We start from the raw sequence: 18,628 nt of genomic DNA on the forward strand, positions 1-18,628 counted from the left end.
CAATATGCCCGGAAGGTGGTGTTGTGGCGGCGATGTCTGAGTGCCTCGAAGTTCTCTAACTTTTTTGCGGGTCTTTGAGAACGCCAAGACGGTAACCTGATTAGTCGTAATCCGCTCCGCAAAATCTCATGATGGCAGGCACGACCACAACGTGCAATCATCATTGATCCACGCCCTCTCGTCCAGCACAATGGCAGCACCAGCATCTCGCGCGCTCAGGCGCTGTATCTGCACCGCAAAGCAGTCCGCATACGTACGACCGACGATTGGCGCCACACAGCAGAGGATACAGCGGAGATGGCAATCAGATGCGGCAGCTCCGACCAACCCAAAGATTGCGACAATCGTGGACCAGATTAGCCAATTGACTCTGTTGGAGACTGCGGACTTGGTATCAACACTAAAGGTACGGATACATCAACGTGGGGCGGAGGTGGCGGTGGCAGACAGTCAACCGAATATTGGTGGCATGCGATGAAAACCCAAAGCGATATGCCATAGTAGTCGTTCTGTCTATGTCTACTGACTTGGGTGATGATTCTGGCACATTTGGAATTACGACCGCCTCCACCAGCACGTCAAAGCTCTACACGCATATATGCTAACATTTCGACCAAAGACCCGCCTGAACATCCCCGACATGCCCATGGGCGGATTCGTCGCCGGTCCTGGAGGAGGCGCAGGCCCCGCAGCCGCAGCCCCCGTCGAAGAGGAAGAAGCCGCACCTGCTGCCCAAGAAAAGACCCTCTTCAACCTCAAGCTCGAGAAGTTCGACGCCGGCGCGAAACCCAAGGTCATCAAGGAGATCAAGGCCATGCTGGGATTGAGCTTGGTGGACAGCAAGAAGTTTGTTGAAGGAGCACCTAAGATGATGAAGGAGGGTGTGCCAAAGGAGGAGGCAGAGAAGATTGTTGAGACCCTCAAGGCGCTGGGTGCTACGGTTGTTATGGAGTAGGGGACGGTGCAGAAGCGAGGAAGAGACGGATACTGTATCATAGCATTGCACATGGGCGTGTACAGATATGTTTGGAATGATCATGGATGTATTCAGTATACTCAAAACTCCAATAACAATGTGGGCGTCATAAGACAAGCCCGTGGTATCTCTGCCCTAACGCCTAGCTCATGCTGTGACAATACCTTTATGGATCCGATGAACGCCAGAAATCCGGATGAACTTCCTCCCACATACTGTTCTAGGAGCCATTTCCAATTGACATCATCTTCGAACTCTCGCTGTCTGCATCAATCCCTGAGTCCTCTTGTCTTGCAGTAATTAGAGACCCCGCAGAAGCCTCCACGGCAGCCTTGGCCTTCTGCCAAGCTTTAATGCTCTCCCGATCTTTGCTAGGGTCCTACCCAAAAGCAATGACCTTCCTCCTCTCCTCCGCATCTTCCCTTGCCGTGACATAGTCATCCTCGTTGATGTCGCTAGCCTCTTCCCACAGCTTCTCCAACTCCTCATACCCATCTCCAGGCACCGCCCAAATACTCTCCCGCATCCTCTTGTGTCTCTCTCTATCCTCCTCGATTCTCTGTTCAATCTGCCGTTTATCCATCCTCTGCCCTCCACTCCGACTTGGTAGTGTTGTGGAGCCATCTTTGGGATTGGAGGAATCTGTTGCCATAAATGGATGTGCAACCTCTCTGGACTTTAGAACAGCTTCAAGTTCTTGAACAGTTTCCTTCAACAGGATGGAGAGGTTCTCGAGGGTCTTCAGGACTTTGCGCACAACGCGGATGTTTGCTCCTTCTTCACCCACTACGCATTCGACAACCGCTAAGATGTCTCTTTGCAGCATGCGGACGTAGCCCATTGCGCTGGGGTCTCCTGAGTTGTTGTCTTTTACGGCGTATTCGCAGAGGCATTCGATGAAGAACATGATGTTTGCGCGTGTGTTCATATTGGTACGTTCGAGCTGTTCGAGAATGCAGGAATGAAGGTCTTCGTCCAGTTCGCGATTCTTGAGCGCGTAGAACGCGGCTTTTTGGAGGGAGGTATGCGATGCGCTGAGGTGAGAGAGTAGCGTTGTAAAGCGTTGGCGGACCTCGAATGGGTCGGCCATGATGGAAGCTAAGAAAGCGTTTGGCTACTACAAGCTTGCCGGTAGTATTGTCGGTATAGCGGTCGGGGTAGTGTGGAGCGATGTGTCTTGGTGTGCGATAGCCTGCGTGGAGTGGAGAGCTTCGAGAGCTGCGCGCGCATACCATCGGCCATGGTCATAGCTCAGGATTTCTTTAAGTGGACGTGGGGAAGGCCGCCGATCTCGCGCTCCAGTAACTCAGCAGTCATCTTCCTTCGCATTTGTCCAACACCACCACCCAGCAAGATATCCAGAAGACAGTATTGAAGATGGCAAGCGCACAGGAATCCAAGCCTCTTACATTGACCGTTCTCGGTTCAGGTAGGTCGATATCTACTGTTTTCATACGTTATTCCCAGCAAAAGACCACTCGGGCGCTGCGATTAAGTTTTGAAAGAGCCTATGGTTGTATGAATAGCACTACGAGCCGTTTGTGTTTCTGAAATATACTCGCCTCACAGAACTCAACCCTCAAGCCTTTCAACGTCTAACGCGTCTGTAATGGTGCTCGAACCCCCACTAACACAACCCCAGGAACAATGGGCATAGCGATAATGGGCGGCGTTATGTCTTCCCTGGCTTCGGCCAAAACTAAAGCCTCCCTCGACCCCTCTTCGGCCCCCAAAGACGTCCCTAACCTTTCCAACTTCATCGCTTGCGACCAATGGGCCCCCGCTGAACAAAACGTCCGCAAGGCACTCGGCCACTACAACTTCCCTCTCCAGACCCTCACAAACCAGAACCTCAAGGGTGTTCAAGAAGCAGACATTGTTCTACTGAGCTGCAAACCGCATGGCTTCAAGACGATACTGGGTGAGGAGGGTGTGAGGGAGGCGCTCAAGGGCAAGGTGCTTGTTAGCATTCTGGCCGGTGTGACTAGGGAGCAGATTGAAGCGTTCCTGTACCCAGATGGTCCTGAGAAGACGGAGAACGCTTGCCGTGTCGTAAGGGTCATGCCCAACACGGCATCTTTCGTTGGGGAATCCATGTCTGTGATTCAGACCTCGGATCCACCACTCAGTGAGGCACAGTACAAGCTTGTCGAGTTCGTCTTCAGCTCAATTGGCCGCGTTACGAACCTTCCTCCAGCGAACATGGATGCAGCGACTGCGCTGTGTGGTTCGGGCCCAGCATTCTTTGCGCTGATACTGGAGGCCGCGGCGGATGGTGCTGTGGCTATGGGTTTGCCAAGAGCGGAGGCACAGATGATGGCCGCGCAGACCATGAGGGGAACCACAGGACTTGTGCTGAACGGTGAGCACCCAGCTGTGCTGAAGGACAAGGTCTCGACGCCCGGGGGCTGCACCATCGGTGGTCTCATGTCACTCGAGGAAGATGGCGTGAGGGGCGCCGTTGCAAAGGCAATCAGGGAAGCTACTGTCGTAGCTTCGAGATTGGGTGGTGAACAAAAGGAGTTCGTCAACCACAGGCGGTAGATCTTTCGGGGTTGACTAGCTTGATATTGGCTTCGCCTCGAACTAGATGTAAAAGAGTAAATGATACCACGAACAAACCACGTCTTCATCACGCCGCATGGTTCCATTCGATTCAGGAATATATTTTATTAGTACTAGCCTAAGCTAATGACAGAGCGTACAGCATCCGCACGCTCTTCCACCTATCTTGCCCCGCTCATTTCATCAAAGGGTATAATACAAAGAAGTAGAGAAGTAGCTCAGCGCTCCTCCAGAATCCCCCAGGTTATCTACATTACCACTTCGAATTGCTCTTAGCCCAATCGTTCCTTCATAGCATAAATGAGTTCCCTAGTAATGTCCATGTACGCAAGATCAAAAGAGCCATACTAGCGCCTCTCCCGCTCTCGCTCCATCATCTCACGCTCAACGTCGCCTTCAGTCCTTACACCCCCGCGCCTAGCCTTAGCGTTCTTGCGCAGGCCGGCTGTGAAGAGGTTGGCGATGTTGTCATCACCGGTCGTTCCAGACTTCCTACGCTTGTCGCGGTGGGATGCAGGTCCTGTAGGGGGCTTGACGTCGGCTTTAGGACCCTTGGGAACAGGAGCTTCGTCATCAAAGTCGTCTCTGCTGCGCTTACTAGACAGGGCTGAACGAGATGTCGATGAGATACGCGAATGGATGGACTTGCTAGATCCGGAGGGTTTTTCAACGCGTTCACGACTGTCTCGCTCTCGGGCATTGCGTTCTCGTTCAGCAGCGTAGTGGTCCTGAGAAGTTTCCTTTTCCTTTGATGAAGGGCCGGTTGGGATACTCGCGACCGAGCTGACACTGCTCTTGCGGCGGTGATCCCTAGCATCTCCACTACGTTCTTTATTGCGGTCGGCAGCCGGACCCTTGGGTGGCTGGAAAGCACGTGGGCCTGTTGGAGGCTGGGCCGGTGGGGGCATGACGGCGTTCTTCGAGCGGCCTTTGATGCTGAAGCCATTTGCTGAAGGCCCGGTCGGGGCGTTCAGTGGTGGAGACACAGCGCGTTTCTTCATCATTTGACCAACAACATCCTCTTCTTTCTCCGGTTGAGATGGCTTGTCTTTGCGTTCACGGTCATCATAGTCCCGTCGCTCGCGATCTCGGTCCTTGCGGCTACGACGCGAAGAGCGGTACTTGTCATCGTCATAGTCACGCTCGTCGTCTTCAGCTTCGCGATCGCGACGCCGCCTACGCTCCTTGTCTTTGTCACGAGAGCGATCCTTTTCACGATCATAGTCATAGTCGCGGTCTCGTTCTTTACGGTCCTTGCGGTCTCTCTCACGCTCTTTGTCGCGTGATCGGTCGCGTGATCGGTCACGGCCACTCTTGTGTTTACGACGTGAGCTGCCGTCTGAATCCTTTTCGCCGTTGGCATACACCTCCTCGTCTTCGTATTTGTCTTCCTCGCGAGGCGACCGGGAGCGGTGGCGACGGCGATGCTCCTTGCTTCGGTCGCGATGTGATCGCGATGAACGGTGCTTGTCCTTGTCGCGACGGCTGCTACGATACTTGGAGTCTGCTGACGCAGTTCGCGTACGGTCACCTCGACTGCCCTTCTCATCGCGGTAGCGATCATCGTATTCCTCCTCACGATCTTCATAGCGTGATGACCGGTGTTTGCGGTCTTTACGACTCTCATAGTCATCGTTCAATGGCGTGACAGATCTACCACGGTCATCACGGCGGGAGTTTCGGTCTGCTGAACGAGACCGCTCGCGCGGTTCTTCCCTCTCATCATCCCTCACTCTTGATCTTGACCGAGAGCGTGATGGTGAGCGTTCCTTGACGCGCATACTCTCATCGCGAAGAGGAGACCGTCTGTGTCATAGTCAGTCATTATTTATCCTGTATGTTTCACACGAATCTACTCACGATCGAACTCTCCGCTGAGGACTACCAGCGGCTACGTCTTGTGTAGATGCAATGCTCTTGGGCGGCTGCGGTGGGGCATATCGCCCGCTGTTCATGCGACTCGAAAACCCAGTGTTGGGTCGGCCTTCTCTCATCGCACGTGGTCCAGTTGGCGCGCCCGCAACGCCAACACCAATAGGCTCCATTGGCTGGCCTGTCAGAACCGTTGCAGCGCCATAAGCTCCGTTGTTGAAACCGCCACGAGGACCGTAGTTGCCATTGTATCCCATGTTCATGTTCATGGTGGGATCGAAAGGTGTATTGATGTGCTGATTCGGGAACTGATTCATCATTCCCTGGGCGAATGGCATGCCATGGCCCATCATAGACTGGTTGTACTCCTGCATGTCTGCATCGCCAGAGTCTATGGTCTGTATAGGCTTCAGACCACCGTCTTGCGCCTCATCATGTACAGCATCGCCTGTGTTGTTAGTATTTTCGGCAACAGCTCCGCTCGCGACGCCAGCAACGACGCCGTCTGCAGAGTTCGGCTGTTCAGTCGATACCGGAATACCGTCGCCGGCCTCCTTACCTTCCTCAGTGGGCTCTGCGGACGCCTTCGGCTGCTCACCCTCGGTCGTGACCTCAGGGGCAGTGTTAGCGATTCCGTCAGGCGACTGGCCGTCACGCTGCGTAGGATGAATCGCGTCAGTTTTTGATATCCAAATTTTGCCAATTCCCTTGAATGGGTTCGGTAGCTTTCGTTGATGGGTTGAACGTACGTTTTGCGAAGGACCGCCGCGACTACCCGGACGTCCAGGCGCATTCTGTGAACCAGGACCAAAGCCACCTTGGCTACCATTCCTGTTGTTTCGCTGAGGATTTGCTCCTCCTTGATTGGCATGGAAACGATTCTGGTTCTGGTTTGAGAAATTATTCTTGGGGAACTGGTTCATCATCTCGGGATATGCTCCAGATTGATTATAGCCACCCATCTGATTGGGCCCGCTGAAGTTTCCATAGCCACCGCCCATGCCATTCCACCCATTGCCATAGCCACCACCATATTGCATCATGTTCATGGCAGACATATCGTTCATGCCCATGCCCATGTTCCCTCCAAAGTTGCCGTACATGCCGTTCATGCTGTTGAAATCTGGGTAGATGTTAGTCGCCTGTTGGGTAGATGGGGGAGAATGCAAAAACATACCCATAGGATTCATGCCATTCCAGCCACCATTGGCCATCATGTTAGGCATGCCGCTCCAGGCCATACCGTTGTTGAAGCCACCCTGATTGGGAAAGCCGAAGCCCATCTGGCCTTGCATGCCGTTCATCGCTGGATTGTTGCCCATCATGCCATTTGCTCCATTCGCGTTCTTTTGCTCGTCGGTCGCGCCGTCTACAGCTGCCTGTTCGGTGCTTTTGGACGCGTTCTGGGAAGCCGTGCTACCACGTCGCTCGGCGTCGTTCTCAAGAGAAGCATTGTCCTAGCTTGGTCAGTAAAAGCAAAAGGTAGAATGGAAAGCATCTCATGTCATTGGCACGTGTGGCAACCATGTTTTGCAATTGTTTGACACCCGACGGTCTCTCTTTTGCTTGTCTTTTTCTTCTTTTCATTGTACAGTACCGATAGATCCAAGTGAAAACGGAAGGAAAGACATTGAGAACCTACCTCGTTCGGTTGGGCCGAGGCAGAGCCGGCGCGCTTTCCAGCCTCTTCCGCGTTCTCCGCAGAACCAGCAGCTTGTTCAGCGACGCCGTCCTCCGCCTTTGGTGTATCCTCAACACTGTCTACGGGTTTCTCTGCGCCATCGCCTACCGGCTGTACTTCAGGCGCGGCTGGTGTAACCTCCACGGGCGGGGTAGCTGCCTGTGCCGCGGCTTTGGCCTCTTCCTTCTTCTTCTGCTTTTGGAGCCACACTCGCATCGTATTTCTCAGAGACTTGTTCACTGTGCATGATTCGGCTTCGAGTGGTGAGTGGTCGCATGAAGGACACGTTGTCGGGAACTGAAGGTTTCCTTGACCTAAACCATGTCAGCACCTGTGATAATCCGATCGCAGAGATTGTTATACGCACATGATGAGCATATTGACTTGGCGCAACAGATTAGTTTGTATGAGTCGAATGCAAGCTGGTTGCAAAGGGCGCAGAAGAAGTTCTTAGGGAAGACAGTGGTTGGGAGCGAACTGCACATATTAGTATTGGTCGTGCTAATTGGAAAAAGGCATATGTACAGCGCAAGCTCTCTCAGCTCGTCGGCGAGCGGTGCCGCCTTGGGATCCGCCGCGGGGTTGGCCATGGTGAGGTCCTATGGGTTCGCGACTTCTGGTAAGGCTGCCGTGTAAGAAGATGAATCGCAGTCTGCGCCAGGCTTTACTCCATTAAAATCGAAGAGAGAAATGACAGACAAGAAGCGACCGGTTTGATATGATCCTTCGATGCGGGCGCAGGCAAGCGGGCGACGTTGATTGCAGACGCTGTAGTCGTGTTTGCCGAGTGACAGCTAAGTGAGTCGCGGAAGTTTTCTGGAAGTCGCGACCGACCGATAGGTCTGTGCGCGGCGCCACTAATCTCCGTCACGTGCGAACTATCGTTTGCTCAAGCAAGACAATGCTCGGGTTTCACTGAACACTGAACACGCGCGATTTGCGTCCAGCAGCGTTCGGAACTCTCGCATGTTTCTGGTCAAGGCTGGAGCAAAGGAAATGCGGTACCGTCGTGTGGCGCTAAGCGGTTGTGGCTTAGCTGGACCCTTGTCAGCGTCATCGCCATTGGCGTTTCTAGACACCTTCGCTGGGTATGCCATTAGCTGACATGCTTCATCCATATGCTATCTCATCAAGATGATACTGAGCCAGATCTCTTACTTGGACTGTGTAGCTTTCCTCGTCTTTCTTGCGCCTCAATTGCTGATCCAGATTGGCATCATACCACTCTTGACATGGCTCATCCCAGCTCTGCCTTCTCTCGGTAAGTCACATTACTCTCCATACGTGAGTGTACTGATACTTATAGCTCCTAAAGCCATCGTAATTCCATATCAGTTTATCCGCGAACGCTTTCTCGTGCCATATGAGAACCGCGCGCCCTTCGTCAGAAAGGCAACGCCATTTCAAGATTTAGTCATCCGCTTTGTTCGTTATGCTTTCGCCAACATGCCCGCCTTTTTAGGGCGGGTATTCTTCTCAAAGGCTGTCTCACTACCCTTCTTAAGATTTCGCATGTTGAGACACGGCATTGTCACAAGTCCGATCAGATGGACTGAGATCAGAAGACCGAACTTCGGAGGGGTATGGATCGTGCACGACCAGCAAGAGCAGCCAGATATAATCGTATACTATTGCCACGGTGGCGGCTTTTCCATGGGCAGCAGTTTTTTCTACATGGAGTTTCTGCTAGCGTGGGTCACTTTGCTAAAGTCTGCCGGGTATCGCAACCCAGCTATCTTCGCTCTGGAATACACCTTGGTGCCGGACGCCACATATCCCACCCAGCTCCACGAGACGGTCGCAGGTTACGAATATGTTCTATCACTGGCTCAATCTTCGACTCGCGTAGTTGTTGGCGGAGATTCTGCAGGTGCAACCCTCATTCTGAGTTTCTTACTACATTTATCCGACCATACCGAATTGCGTCATCAGAAACCGGGTCTTGCCATCATGATCAGCCCATGGGTGACGATAGTGTCGCGCGAAAACCGGAACACGGCGTCTGACTATCTGAATAGCTCATCTTTAGAGCTGTACGGTCGCCAGTACATTGGCAACAAAGTATCATCAGAGGATTCAATAGTTTCGCCTGGAAAGTGTAAAGATGTTAAAAAATGGACGGAAGCTAGCCCCGAACAAGGGTGGTACTTTCTCTATGGAAGCGAAGAAGTTCTCGGACCAGAGACCAGGAACTTGATCCGTCTGCTCGGTAAAACGGGAAAGGAAGTCGATAGCTGGGAAGAGCCAGGTGGCATCCACGCATGGCCTGTTGCCAGCTTATATCTTGGGGAAACAAGAGAAGAGAGACTGAGTGGTCTCAAGAGCATCGTGGAAGCTATCAAGGATAGAATACATTGATGGTATGGGTACACCAGACCAATGTACTTGAACCTTTATCTGTGGTAGCATGGTGAAGGTAATTCGAATCCAAGCTCCATTGCAGCGCGCTGCAGTCTTTCGATCCTGTCCATTTCTTCCATATCCCACAAACGGTTTACCAAGCGCGTGTCGGTGTTCTGGTTTCTCAACGCAGCTTCCGAAAGAGGAACCGTCTTAGTGAGGCTGTCAAGGTTATCAGACAATGTATAATGATGGGCTAGAATGTCTAACATGGTAGACGGCGGCGCCATCTGACGAGCATTGGTTGACACACTTGTCTTAGTTGCGCCCGTATTCTGGCCAGTCATTTCTGGACCGAGTTTTGAAGTCGGATTGGGTGGTGAAAAATCTCTGGGTTGGCTATATAGGTATGTAGGTTTCGATTCGCAGAAGCTGGATATATGATTTCAAATTTGAGCGGATATGCCTCCATGTCTAATATTTATAACTCCTAAGCATACTACTCATAGCGCTGCACTCAGTATTACTCTTTCGCATACGTTCGACGTCGTCGTCTCCAATCATGGTGTTCAGACTTGCCGCCCAACAAAGCTAGCTTCTTACCCCGCCAGGCTTAGGCCATTTCTCGTTCTCTCATAGGGTAAAGCGCCCGTAGGATCCAGCCACAAACCCCCGTCTCTGCATGAGATGACCCTGCAATATGCACCCACCCTGCTAACTCTATCACCATGTTGCCGGTGGCGACCACCCGTGTTGCGCGAAGCACATGCACGCCAGCTGACACAGAGTGTAGCGCAAACCGGCCGACTTTAGACGCTTTTCCCTCGGCTGAGCCTTCATAGTGTTCGCCGTTTATACATACCTGGCCTTTGAAGATTGGTTTATCGCATTCGAATAAGATTGTTTGTTTGAATTGGTTTGAGGAATACAGGTGCGGTTGTAGCTCATGATGTCCTGCGTTGGTCCTTGCCAGATTCGGTGTACGTATGGTATCGTAACGTTCTTGGCGTGCAAAGACTGAGTCGGTCTGTCACCCCATTATTTGAATTTGGCGCTCTTCTGCTGATCGAGCGTCGTTGAGGAACGGAGGCTCTTAAATTGCGACTGATGCTGACATCCTTACGCATGGGAAAGGCGGATGTTGAAAACCATAGGGGAACGAAAACCCGCACCGTATACTAGGGGAAAACCGATCAGATATAGATATAACACGCTTTACCTTGCAGCCTACATTATCTTCTAATTAGAAAACGTTTAAAGGTTAACAGTATTGTAGTCTTCTAGGTTTTTAATCAATATCTATATGCTCTTAATATGCTCTTTTACAGTAGGAAGGAGTACTCTTAAAGGGGATGTTTTTTTCTTTCTTTAATACGGTGCCCGTACCAAATGGAGGTCAACGTGAGATTGTCTGCAGTTCTGGAACTTGAATTTTCTCCTTGTTTAATGGTATTTATGGTATATGTCACTTATCTACGCAGTCATCTTAATCACAGCCCGTCCAGCAAGCTTTCCCGCATTCATATCCGCACAGAATCGATCGATGTCCTCTAACCCACCATGCGTCAAGATTGGATGTACCAAGCCTCGTGCAGTAAAATCAAGCGCCTAGATTATCGTTAGCCAACACTTTCAGCATATCCGATCACAACACGACACTTACTTCTTCAACATCCTTTAATGTACCCACTACACTTCCCACAACATTCAACTTTTTCAAACACATTACGATGGGGCTAGCACCTGCGACAATAGTATTGTCCTTCGGCAGACCCACACACACCATCGTACCGTTCGGCCTCAGCAGATGTGGTGCTTGCTCGTATCCTGCTCTCGTGGCGGCAAAGACGATGACTCCATGAGCACCGTAGGTAGTGATCTTCATGATTTCAGATGTGATGTCTGAGCACGTCGTGTAGTCTATAAACTTTTCTGCGCCGAGAGAGAGGCAGAGCTCGCGTTTGGCGTCCCCGCCGTCAATTGCTATGACGCGCATGCCCATATGTTTGGCGTATTGGACGCCGAAGTGACCGAGGCCTGAGTTGCGTCAGTGTCTCTATAGACCGGATGCGCTTCTGTCTTCTTTTTTTTGAACACGGCAAAGAAGCATGTGTTTACTTACCACCACCAGCTCCAGGAATAACAAGCCACTGCCCAGGAAGCACCTTACTCCTCTTACACGCCACATACGCTGTTACGCCGCCGCACATGATTGGACCCGCCTCTTCATCCTTGACGCCATCAGGCAACCTCGTCGCATACCTCGCATCTGTCAAGGCATACTCTTGGAACGTTCCAGCAATAGTGAAACCACTATTCAATTGCTTTGGGCAATGACATTCATCTTGGCCATTGGTACAGAACTCACACTTCCGGCATACGGACGCGATCCACTTGATACCAGCACGATTGCCAATCTGCCAAAGATCTTGCACGTTAGAGCCAACGGCTACGACAGTGCCAGCGCCTTCGTGACCCGCAATACCGTTTGTACATTCTGCCATCTTGAAGTCCCATTCATCGTGAAGCAGGGACTTGTCAGAAGCACATAGGCCGGTGTAGTTGATCTTGACGAGGATCTGATCGGGGGATGGTTCTGGAACGGGAATCTCCTTGATGGTGGTTGTCGCGCTATCACCAGTGCCTTGCTTGATAGCGGCCTTTTGTGTTTTGGGTAATTGCATTGTGACTTCGTCCCGACGATGACGGTTGAGATGAAGAAAATGTGACTTAACGAGAAGACGGTTTGAGTAGCGAGGTTCAGAAAGCGAGACGAAGGGACATATATAATGGAAGACGGGGAATACGTATACGACCACAAGGACCCGACATCCAGTGCCTATGTGCGGGGTTCAGAAGCAACGCGCCCTTTCCTTGGCTTTCGTACGGATAGCTCAAATTGACCCATCTGAGTTTCGAATGCATAAGCGCTTTCGACCCAAAATACGACGATCATTCCATCGTGGCTAGGCTTATGCGCTTGCAACTAATTGTACATCGTGATTAAGTTCTCGTGATAACGCGGCATCACAATTCGGGAGGGAAGATCGGATAACTCACGTTTATTTCGCAGCCTGCGGAGAAAATCCGCAGAATGCAAGAACCGAGGTTGAGGGGGACTGAAGACAGTGGAGTCGCGGAAAGAGTTAGGAGTTAGCGTCCAAGGCGGGGTACAAACGCGAAACTAATCGAATAAGATTGAGCCTCTGTTATATGGCGGTTCGAAGTACCTCAAGAAACTGCAAGTTAAATTTTCTTCGATGATTGTTGATGTTGTTGCTGCTTTCCCACTGCAGTGTCTGGTATTTACGAGGGGTTGAACCTCAGCTCTTCTCGCCTGAGAGCATATCATAATCATACAGCCTTCTTTCAAGCATATGCCGAAAACTGTACGCCGACCAATGCAGTCCTCTCCTAAACCTAAAACGCCATGCTAAATTTCACATTGTCGTCCTCCTTACCATGCAGTGATATCCTCAACTTCAGCCTCACCAAATGTACTGGTCTTAGTAGCAGTCATACCAGTATCGCTCTTGACGGTTTCTACATTTGGCGTTCTGTTCATGATTTCTGGGAGCTCAGTATTCAAAAAGCCCAGCAGATGTTTGTTTACCTGCTCAAATTCTAGAAGGAAAGCGTCATGACCGTCCGGGGAGTCGATGGTCTTGAGCGTGGCTTTCGGAATACAAGCGGCCAGCTCCTTCTGTTCGGCAAATGTGAAAAGGCCATCAGATTGTATACCCAAAACAAGGGTGGGCTGTTCGATCAAAGAAAGCGCATGATGAAGGGCCGATACCGGGTCCAGTGTGTCGGGGGTCTCGCCCTCAGGATAACGGTAACGAGATACGTCGTGTGTGTCCAGCTTTCTAGTGATAGCGATGTAGCAGTTGGCGTCGAAGCGCTTGATGAACTTGTCGGCTTGGTAACGGAGGTATGATTGTGCTGAGAAATAGTGAGGGGCTAAGGGTTTCGAGGAGCGAGGGAATGCGCCGTTACTACTTGTGGAGCTTGTCCGTTGCAGGTTCGGCGTCCCAGGGCCCGACGCATCGTGGAATTCGAGATCAGCCTGTGCTGCTGCAGAGCCAGGTATGGCGGTACTGCTGTTCGATCGTGACATAAGACGCGGCGATCCAGCATTCTTGTGGCCGTGATTATGTATAGCCCAATGTTCGTGCGAAGGATTTGATGGGGTCGTCGGGCGCGGTACAGTATTGATGCTCTGTTTCTTGGACAGGTCTGGCGTGTTGCGCCCAAATCTCGATTCGAACGAATCGCGGCTCCGGTAGGTCAAGAGGGCCGACATACGTGCTGCTCCAAGCCCAGTCGACGGAGGGTCTTCGTATGAGTAGTAGCCATCGTCGTATTTGGGATCGCTGTAGATGCTCTGCCGTTGCGCCTCGCCCCAGCTGATACCCCATGCGCTGTAGCGAGCCGACGTGGCTATCGGGATGATGGTTCTGACATAGTCTTTTCCAAAGTATGCAAACTCTAGAACAAGCATACCGCCCATGGATCCTCCAATAACTGCAGCGATCTGCTTTACACCGAGATCATCCAAGATCAGCTTGAAGACACTACCCCTGTTAGCGCTGTCCAAGCATAGGGCTCGGAGCATCTGACTCACTTGACATCGTCTCTCACAGTTGTCAGTGGGAACTCGGGACCGTATGGGCCCAGCGACGCGTCGCCGTCCTTTGCTGTGACGGGACTTGCACTGCCGTATGGACTGCCGAGACTGTTCATACATACCACGAAGAAACGCGAGATGTCGAAAGCCTTTCCGGGTCCTCCTAGCAACGGACCCCACCAATCGCCAACATCAGCGCTTCCTGTGAGCGCATGGCATATCACCATGGCATTGTCTCCGCTGGGCGCGAGGGTACCGTACGTCTTGTATGCAACGCTGACATTCTGTAATATGACGCCAGATTCGAGCGTGACTTGCGGTATGACAGCGAAGGTTTGATCGGGAATGAGGTTGGCGAACGGGTTCTCAGGTTGCGACGACACCGTCTCTGTAGCATGTTAGTTTGGATGATCAGGACCAGAACGCGACGAGAAAAGCTGTCTTTGGAGTCGGCATCATCGCCCGAAGCAAGTCACGGCAAGCAGCAGCCATTTGCTATGTTTGCGTGTGACGATATCACCATACACGAGACACTCCGATTGCACCGTGTCACGACTACCTCGGAAGGATTGCGACGGTAAAAAAAAGTTGAGAGGATACTCACTGTATTTCTTGGATCCATTGGCGGTTTCAGCGCCTAGCCCTTGAGAATCCATGATGGCGATATTGAATACGTTCAAGTAGAGAAATCTGAGGCCTGCGTCGCAGGAAGTGGGGCGTGTTTATCACATGGCGGGGAGTCATCTCTCTGGTGTTGAGTGATGCTCGCGCATTGCCGCTAGACGAGGCTCGCCAAGACGATGACGTGCTTTCGGCAATTCGCGTAGCTTCCCCTACAGGAGGATTCTCTTGACGGACCGAACTTCAATCAACACTCTTTTGTTTCAATTCCCCAAGAAGAAACCTCGCCACCCTAAGCTCCACAAAATGTCGAAGCTTTTCCGGTCCGTCGTTCATGTCCAAGCGCGGTAAAAAATACTCCAGCTATTCCACGAAGTGTCGGCGTAATCGCTGTCCGTGTCACCAACGATCAGCCAGAACTCTATGCTAGACTGACCTGTAGAGATGTTTGCTAGTGCCCACATTCTGTCTTGTCGCTTCAGTACCCCTTGCCATGCCCAGTCTAAGATTCAGGCTTTTGATTGATCGAAGTTCGACGGTACTTTGTTTGACAACACTACTGCACAGACTTCCAAGAGATCATGTCAGCACCGCAAACTTAAGCCATACACTCGGCGCTTAGCTCCACGTGTTCGACGACACAATCATCATCTATTTCCCGAAAGCGTCAAGACCGTCAAACAAATGGTGCGATTGTGATCAATCGTCCTACACACCACAGTAACCAACTCTACGTGCCACACGTGGGATGCAAACCTACCGTCAGCACTGGGAAATCATTCAAGGTTCGAGACGGCGTCATAAGGGAGTATATATCTATCAGTGGCCCATTATAGGACGCTCGGATAACGAGTTGTGAAGCGACCATCTATAGTCCAAAATGGCACCTCTTTTGTCCAACCGAGGCCAGAGCTTGTTTTTCACTTCCAAGACCTTGGATCACCATCCCGAACTGTTCACTCAAGTCCCAAGATCCAATCAGCATTGCCAACATCGCTTAGAGGATATAGCAACGCCCGATACGACGGAAATACCATGGTACAGGGAGCACCCCTTATTAGCAATCGACTCAAGACAACCTGAGACTATCGAGCGGACGAGGCTAGAGAGAACACATAATTTAGCCGATGGTTCGAGATTTAACAAAGCACAACGCAAACGAAGAGGACTACTGCGGACACCAACATCAAGCTGTGCTCAAGCCATCAACGCCTTCGTTATACCTCCCACAATGGCGCGCGATGTTTGTCGAGAGATGGACTGGCTGAAAGCGCGCGTACAACACGAGAGAGATCGAAAACGGGGACGGGTGCTCAACATCGAAATGAGCAACTATTTGTTCAAAACAGAGGAGCGAACCATTCCCGAGGTCATCGGTCCTGAACGCAAGCAAATAACCTTTGTCAAGGAAGAGGATCGGGAGTATGTTCGTGAAGACCGTGCAGGTACTCCTCATATTAGCGAATTGCAGGCTGACGACGATTTGTTTCCTCCTTCCGACGTAGAAGAGCTTAGTATGGGTGGCGAAGTAGACGCATTAGCGATGAGTTGGTACGATTGCGATGCTACCACTATACATTACCATATATCCTACAGGTAGCCTGGAGCCGCTGATGGTTCGGGGCTGTCAATTTGATGAGTTCCTTGAATTCTGCAGCGAACTTGTGAAATGACCCGAAGAGGATTGCCCACAGCTCGAAACTGAACTAATCAAAGCGGCATCCCACGGCTGGCGTAAGAGTGCTAGGTAATAATGCGCATACAACAATTGAGCTCATTTAATTCATCACGAGACCATAATATTGCAAAAGAAGAATTTCCAGGTCTTCACCGCGTGCATCTGACAGTGGCACGTATCCGTGAGAAGAAGACGATTCAGGATATGAGAAATGGAAGGAGCTGAACGATGACGCCAAAAACGCACGCACCTTACGCTAACACGCGCCACATGTAGTTTGCGCGTGGCACTAGCTCTTCCTGCTCACCCGAACGCGTCCTTACATCAATATCAACCATCATCATTGACATGCGATGCGACGGGTAGTAGTGACAGGCTTAGGGCTTGTAACCCCTCTCGGATTAGGTGAAATTATGTAGATCTTTTCCCGAGACTTTCCAGCTAAAATTGGACAGGTGTTCGACAAACATGGAAGCGTTTGATCGACGGCCAATGCGGCATCATTTCAATCAAGGATAGAAGCTCAGAATTCGCATTACTACCTAGTCAGGTGGCTGGCTTAGTTCCTCAAGGCAGCAAAAGCGATGGCAAATGGAACACGAAGGAGCATATGAGTCCTACTGTAACTGCCAACACCTGGCCATCTTCTGGTTAATCCTAATCATATTGTAGGATGAACGTCGCATGGCGCGCTTCGCACAATATGCTATGGTTGCATCTGAGGAGGCTTTGAATGATGCTGGCTGGTTTCCGAAGAAAGAAAACGATCTTGAGGCCACAGTGGGAAAATTCAACCAGACCTGAGCTTACATCTTACTAACACTTTACCAGGGAGTATACATGGGATCTGGCATTGGCAGCCTAGATGACGTGTACGATACCACAGTTGCTTATGAGAAAGGCGTACGTTGTTGCAGCTGCCTTGTCTGATCGTCGACTAAAAAATATTAGGGCTACCGAAAGGTATCTCCACTCTTTGTTCCACGGCTGTTAATCAATCTCGCTGCGGGCCACATCTCTATGCGATATGGCTTCAAGGTGCCTGAACCCTGTCCTGTACACTATCATCAATGCTGACTATGATAGGGGCCAAACCACGCGGCAACCACAGCGTGCACGACTGGAGCACACAGCATCGGAGACGCTTCACGACTGATCCAGTTTGGTGACGCTGATGTGATGATCGCTGGCGGAGCTGAGTCATGCATCCATCCTCTGGCCATCTCAGGGTTCTCTAGAGCCAGGAGTTTGGCCACCGAGTTCAATGATCGACCATTAGAATCAAGTCGGCCCTTCGATCGAGAACGGGATGGATTTGTCATAGGAGAAGGAGCTGGAGTTGTGATACTTGAAGTACACGATCACCCTCTGCAGATTTGTTTTGTCTAACAAATTGTAGGAATTCGAACACGCGAAGAAACGAGGTGCGAATATCTACGCTGAGGTCGCGGGCTACGGACTATCTAGCGACGCATACCACATGACGGCACCTCGCGAAGATGGTCAAGGGCCACGTCTTGCTATGAAGCACGCACTGCGGCACGCTGGTATCAAACCTAATGCTGTCGATTACGTTAACGCGCATGCTACAAGTACCCCACTGGGTGATGCTGCGGAGAATCGAGCCATCAAAGAGCTATTGCTGGGCGAAGATGGAAAGGACGCCGCTTCTAAAATCAACGTGAGCAGTACGAAAGGTGCAGTCGGGCACCTTCTCGGCGCTGCAGGTAGCGTAGAGTCTATATTCACGATTCTCGGGATGCATCATGTAAGTCAGGCGTGCTAATATGCGTGGCACAATGACTGACAGTGACTAGAACACTCTACCTCCGACTCTGAATCTTCAAAACCCAGGCGATCCAGCGGATGAATTCGATTGCAATTACGTCGCCAATGCTGCTCAGCAACACAGCGTCAACGTCGCGCTCTCAAACAGCTTCGGTTTTGGTGGCACCAACGCATCCCTTTGCTTTCGCAAGATTTGAGAAAAGGGTCCTGTGATAATATGCACTGTACGAGCTCTTGATCGTCACATATGATGCCGAGGCTTTGTGAAGTCGCGATCATTAGTACATCACGATGCTAATTACCCCGCCAGGGTCACGATAACAGCTGCTAGCCCCACTTCGCGTCATCTGCATCCCACGGTGCTTCGGCGGGAGCCGCATCCTCAATATTTGTCTTACAAGCTTCGTCGTCTCGACTCTTTCAGACTCCTTTTTCCTTTCATCGGACCTAGTGTCGCCTTCCTTCCTGTTTGTATCACCC

The 18,628-nt window shown here is 51.3% G+C and overlaps 8 protein-coding genes across 8 annotated transcripts; 4 read left to right on the top strand and 4 right to left on the bottom strand.

Moving 5' to 3' along the window:
- Positions 1 to 190: 190 nt before the first annotated feature.
- On the top strand, positions 191 to 955 carry AA0111_g8682 (hypothetical protein; the record flags this gene model as incomplete). The annotated part of the gene is made up of 2 exons (XM_028655156.1): positions 191 to 406; positions 620 to 955. The coding sequence occupies 2 exons, from the start codon at positions 191 to 193 to the stop codon at positions 953 to 955; spliced, it is 552 nt and encodes a 183-aa protein (XP_028503803.1).
- Positions 956 to 1,355: 400 nt separating this feature from the next.
- AA0111_g8683 (hypothetical protein) lies at positions 1,356 to 2,066 on the bottom strand (the record flags this gene model as incomplete). The annotated part of the gene is made up of 1 exon (XM_028655157.1): positions 1,356 to 2,066. The coding sequence occupies one exon, from the start codon at positions 2,064 to 2,066 to the stop codon at positions 1,356 to 1,358; it is 711 nt and encodes a 236-aa protein (XP_028503804.1).
- Positions 2,067 to 2,353: 287 nt separating this feature from the next.
- Positions 2,354 to 3,520, top strand: AA0111_g8684 (Pyrroline-5-carboxylate reductase; the record flags this gene model as incomplete). The annotated part of the gene is made up of 2 exons (XM_028655158.1): positions 2,354 to 2,405; positions 2,619 to 3,520. 2 exons carry the CDS (start codon positions 2,354 to 2,356, stop codon positions 3,518 to 3,520), a joined length of 954 nt encoding a protein of 317 aa, XP_028503799.1.
- Positions 3,521 to 3,888: 368 nt separating this feature from the next.
- AA0111_g8685 (hypothetical protein) lies at positions 3,889 to 7,684 on the bottom strand (the record flags this gene model as incomplete). The annotated part of the gene is made up of 6 exons (XM_028655159.1): positions 3,889 to 5,347; positions 5,402 to 6,536; positions 6,591 to 6,870; positions 7,056 to 7,408; positions 7,462 to 7,571; positions 7,620 to 7,684. The coding sequence occupies 6 exons, from the start codon at positions 7,682 to 7,684 to the stop codon at positions 3,889 to 3,891; spliced, it is 3,402 nt and encodes a 1,133-aa protein (XP_028503800.1).
- A 544-nt stretch (positions 7,685 to 8,228) lies between these two features.
- On the top strand, positions 8,229 to 9,452 carry AA0111_g8686 (hypothetical protein; the record flags this gene model as incomplete). The annotated part of the gene is made up of 2 exons (XM_028655160.1): positions 8,229 to 8,355; positions 8,401 to 9,452. The coding sequence occupies 2 exons, from the start codon at positions 8,229 to 8,231 to the stop codon at positions 9,450 to 9,452; spliced, it is 1,179 nt and encodes a 392-aa protein (XP_028503762.1).
- A 1,455-nt stretch (positions 9,453 to 10,907) lies between these two features.
- Positions 10,908 to 12,118, bottom strand: AA0111_g8687 (hypothetical protein; the record flags this gene model as incomplete). Its single annotated transcript, XM_028655161.1, has 3 exons — positions 10,908 to 11,042; positions 11,098 to 11,471; positions 11,557 to 12,118. 3 exons carry the CDS (start codon positions 12,116 to 12,118, stop codon positions 10,908 to 10,910), a joined length of 1,071 nt encoding a protein of 356 aa, XP_028503763.1.
- A 773-nt stretch (positions 12,119 to 12,891) lies between these two features.
- Positions 12,892 to 14,717, bottom strand: AA0111_g8688 (Homoserine; the record flags this gene model as incomplete). The annotated part of the gene is made up of 3 exons (XM_028655162.1): positions 12,892 to 14,008; positions 14,059 to 14,449; positions 14,666 to 14,717. The coding sequence occupies 3 exons, from the start codon at positions 14,715 to 14,717 to the stop codon at positions 12,892 to 12,894; spliced, it is 1,560 nt and encodes a 519-aa protein (XP_028503785.1).
- Positions 14,718 to 15,913: 1,196 nt separating this feature from the next.
- On the top strand, positions 15,914 to 18,345 carry AA0111_g8689 (putative 3-oxoacyl-[acyl-carrier-protein] synthase; the record flags this gene model as incomplete). The annotated part of the gene is made up of 7 exons (XM_028655163.1): positions 15,914 to 16,229; positions 16,816 to 16,982; positions 17,033 to 17,140; positions 17,192 to 17,263; positions 17,447 to 17,713; positions 17,760 to 18,128; positions 18,178 to 18,345. The coding sequence occupies 7 exons, from the start codon at positions 15,914 to 15,916 to the stop codon at positions 18,343 to 18,345; spliced, it is 1,467 nt and encodes a 488-aa protein (XP_028503764.1).
- Positions 18,346 to 18,628: the final 283 nt, after the last annotated feature.

Source organism: Alternaria arborescens, assembly GCF_004154835.1.
Source record: "Alternaria arborescens strain FERA 675 chromosome Unknown contig_22, whole genome shotgun sequence".
NCBI lineage: Eukaryota > Fungi > Ascomycota > Dothideomycetes > Pleosporales > Pleosporaceae > Alternaria > Alternaria arborescens.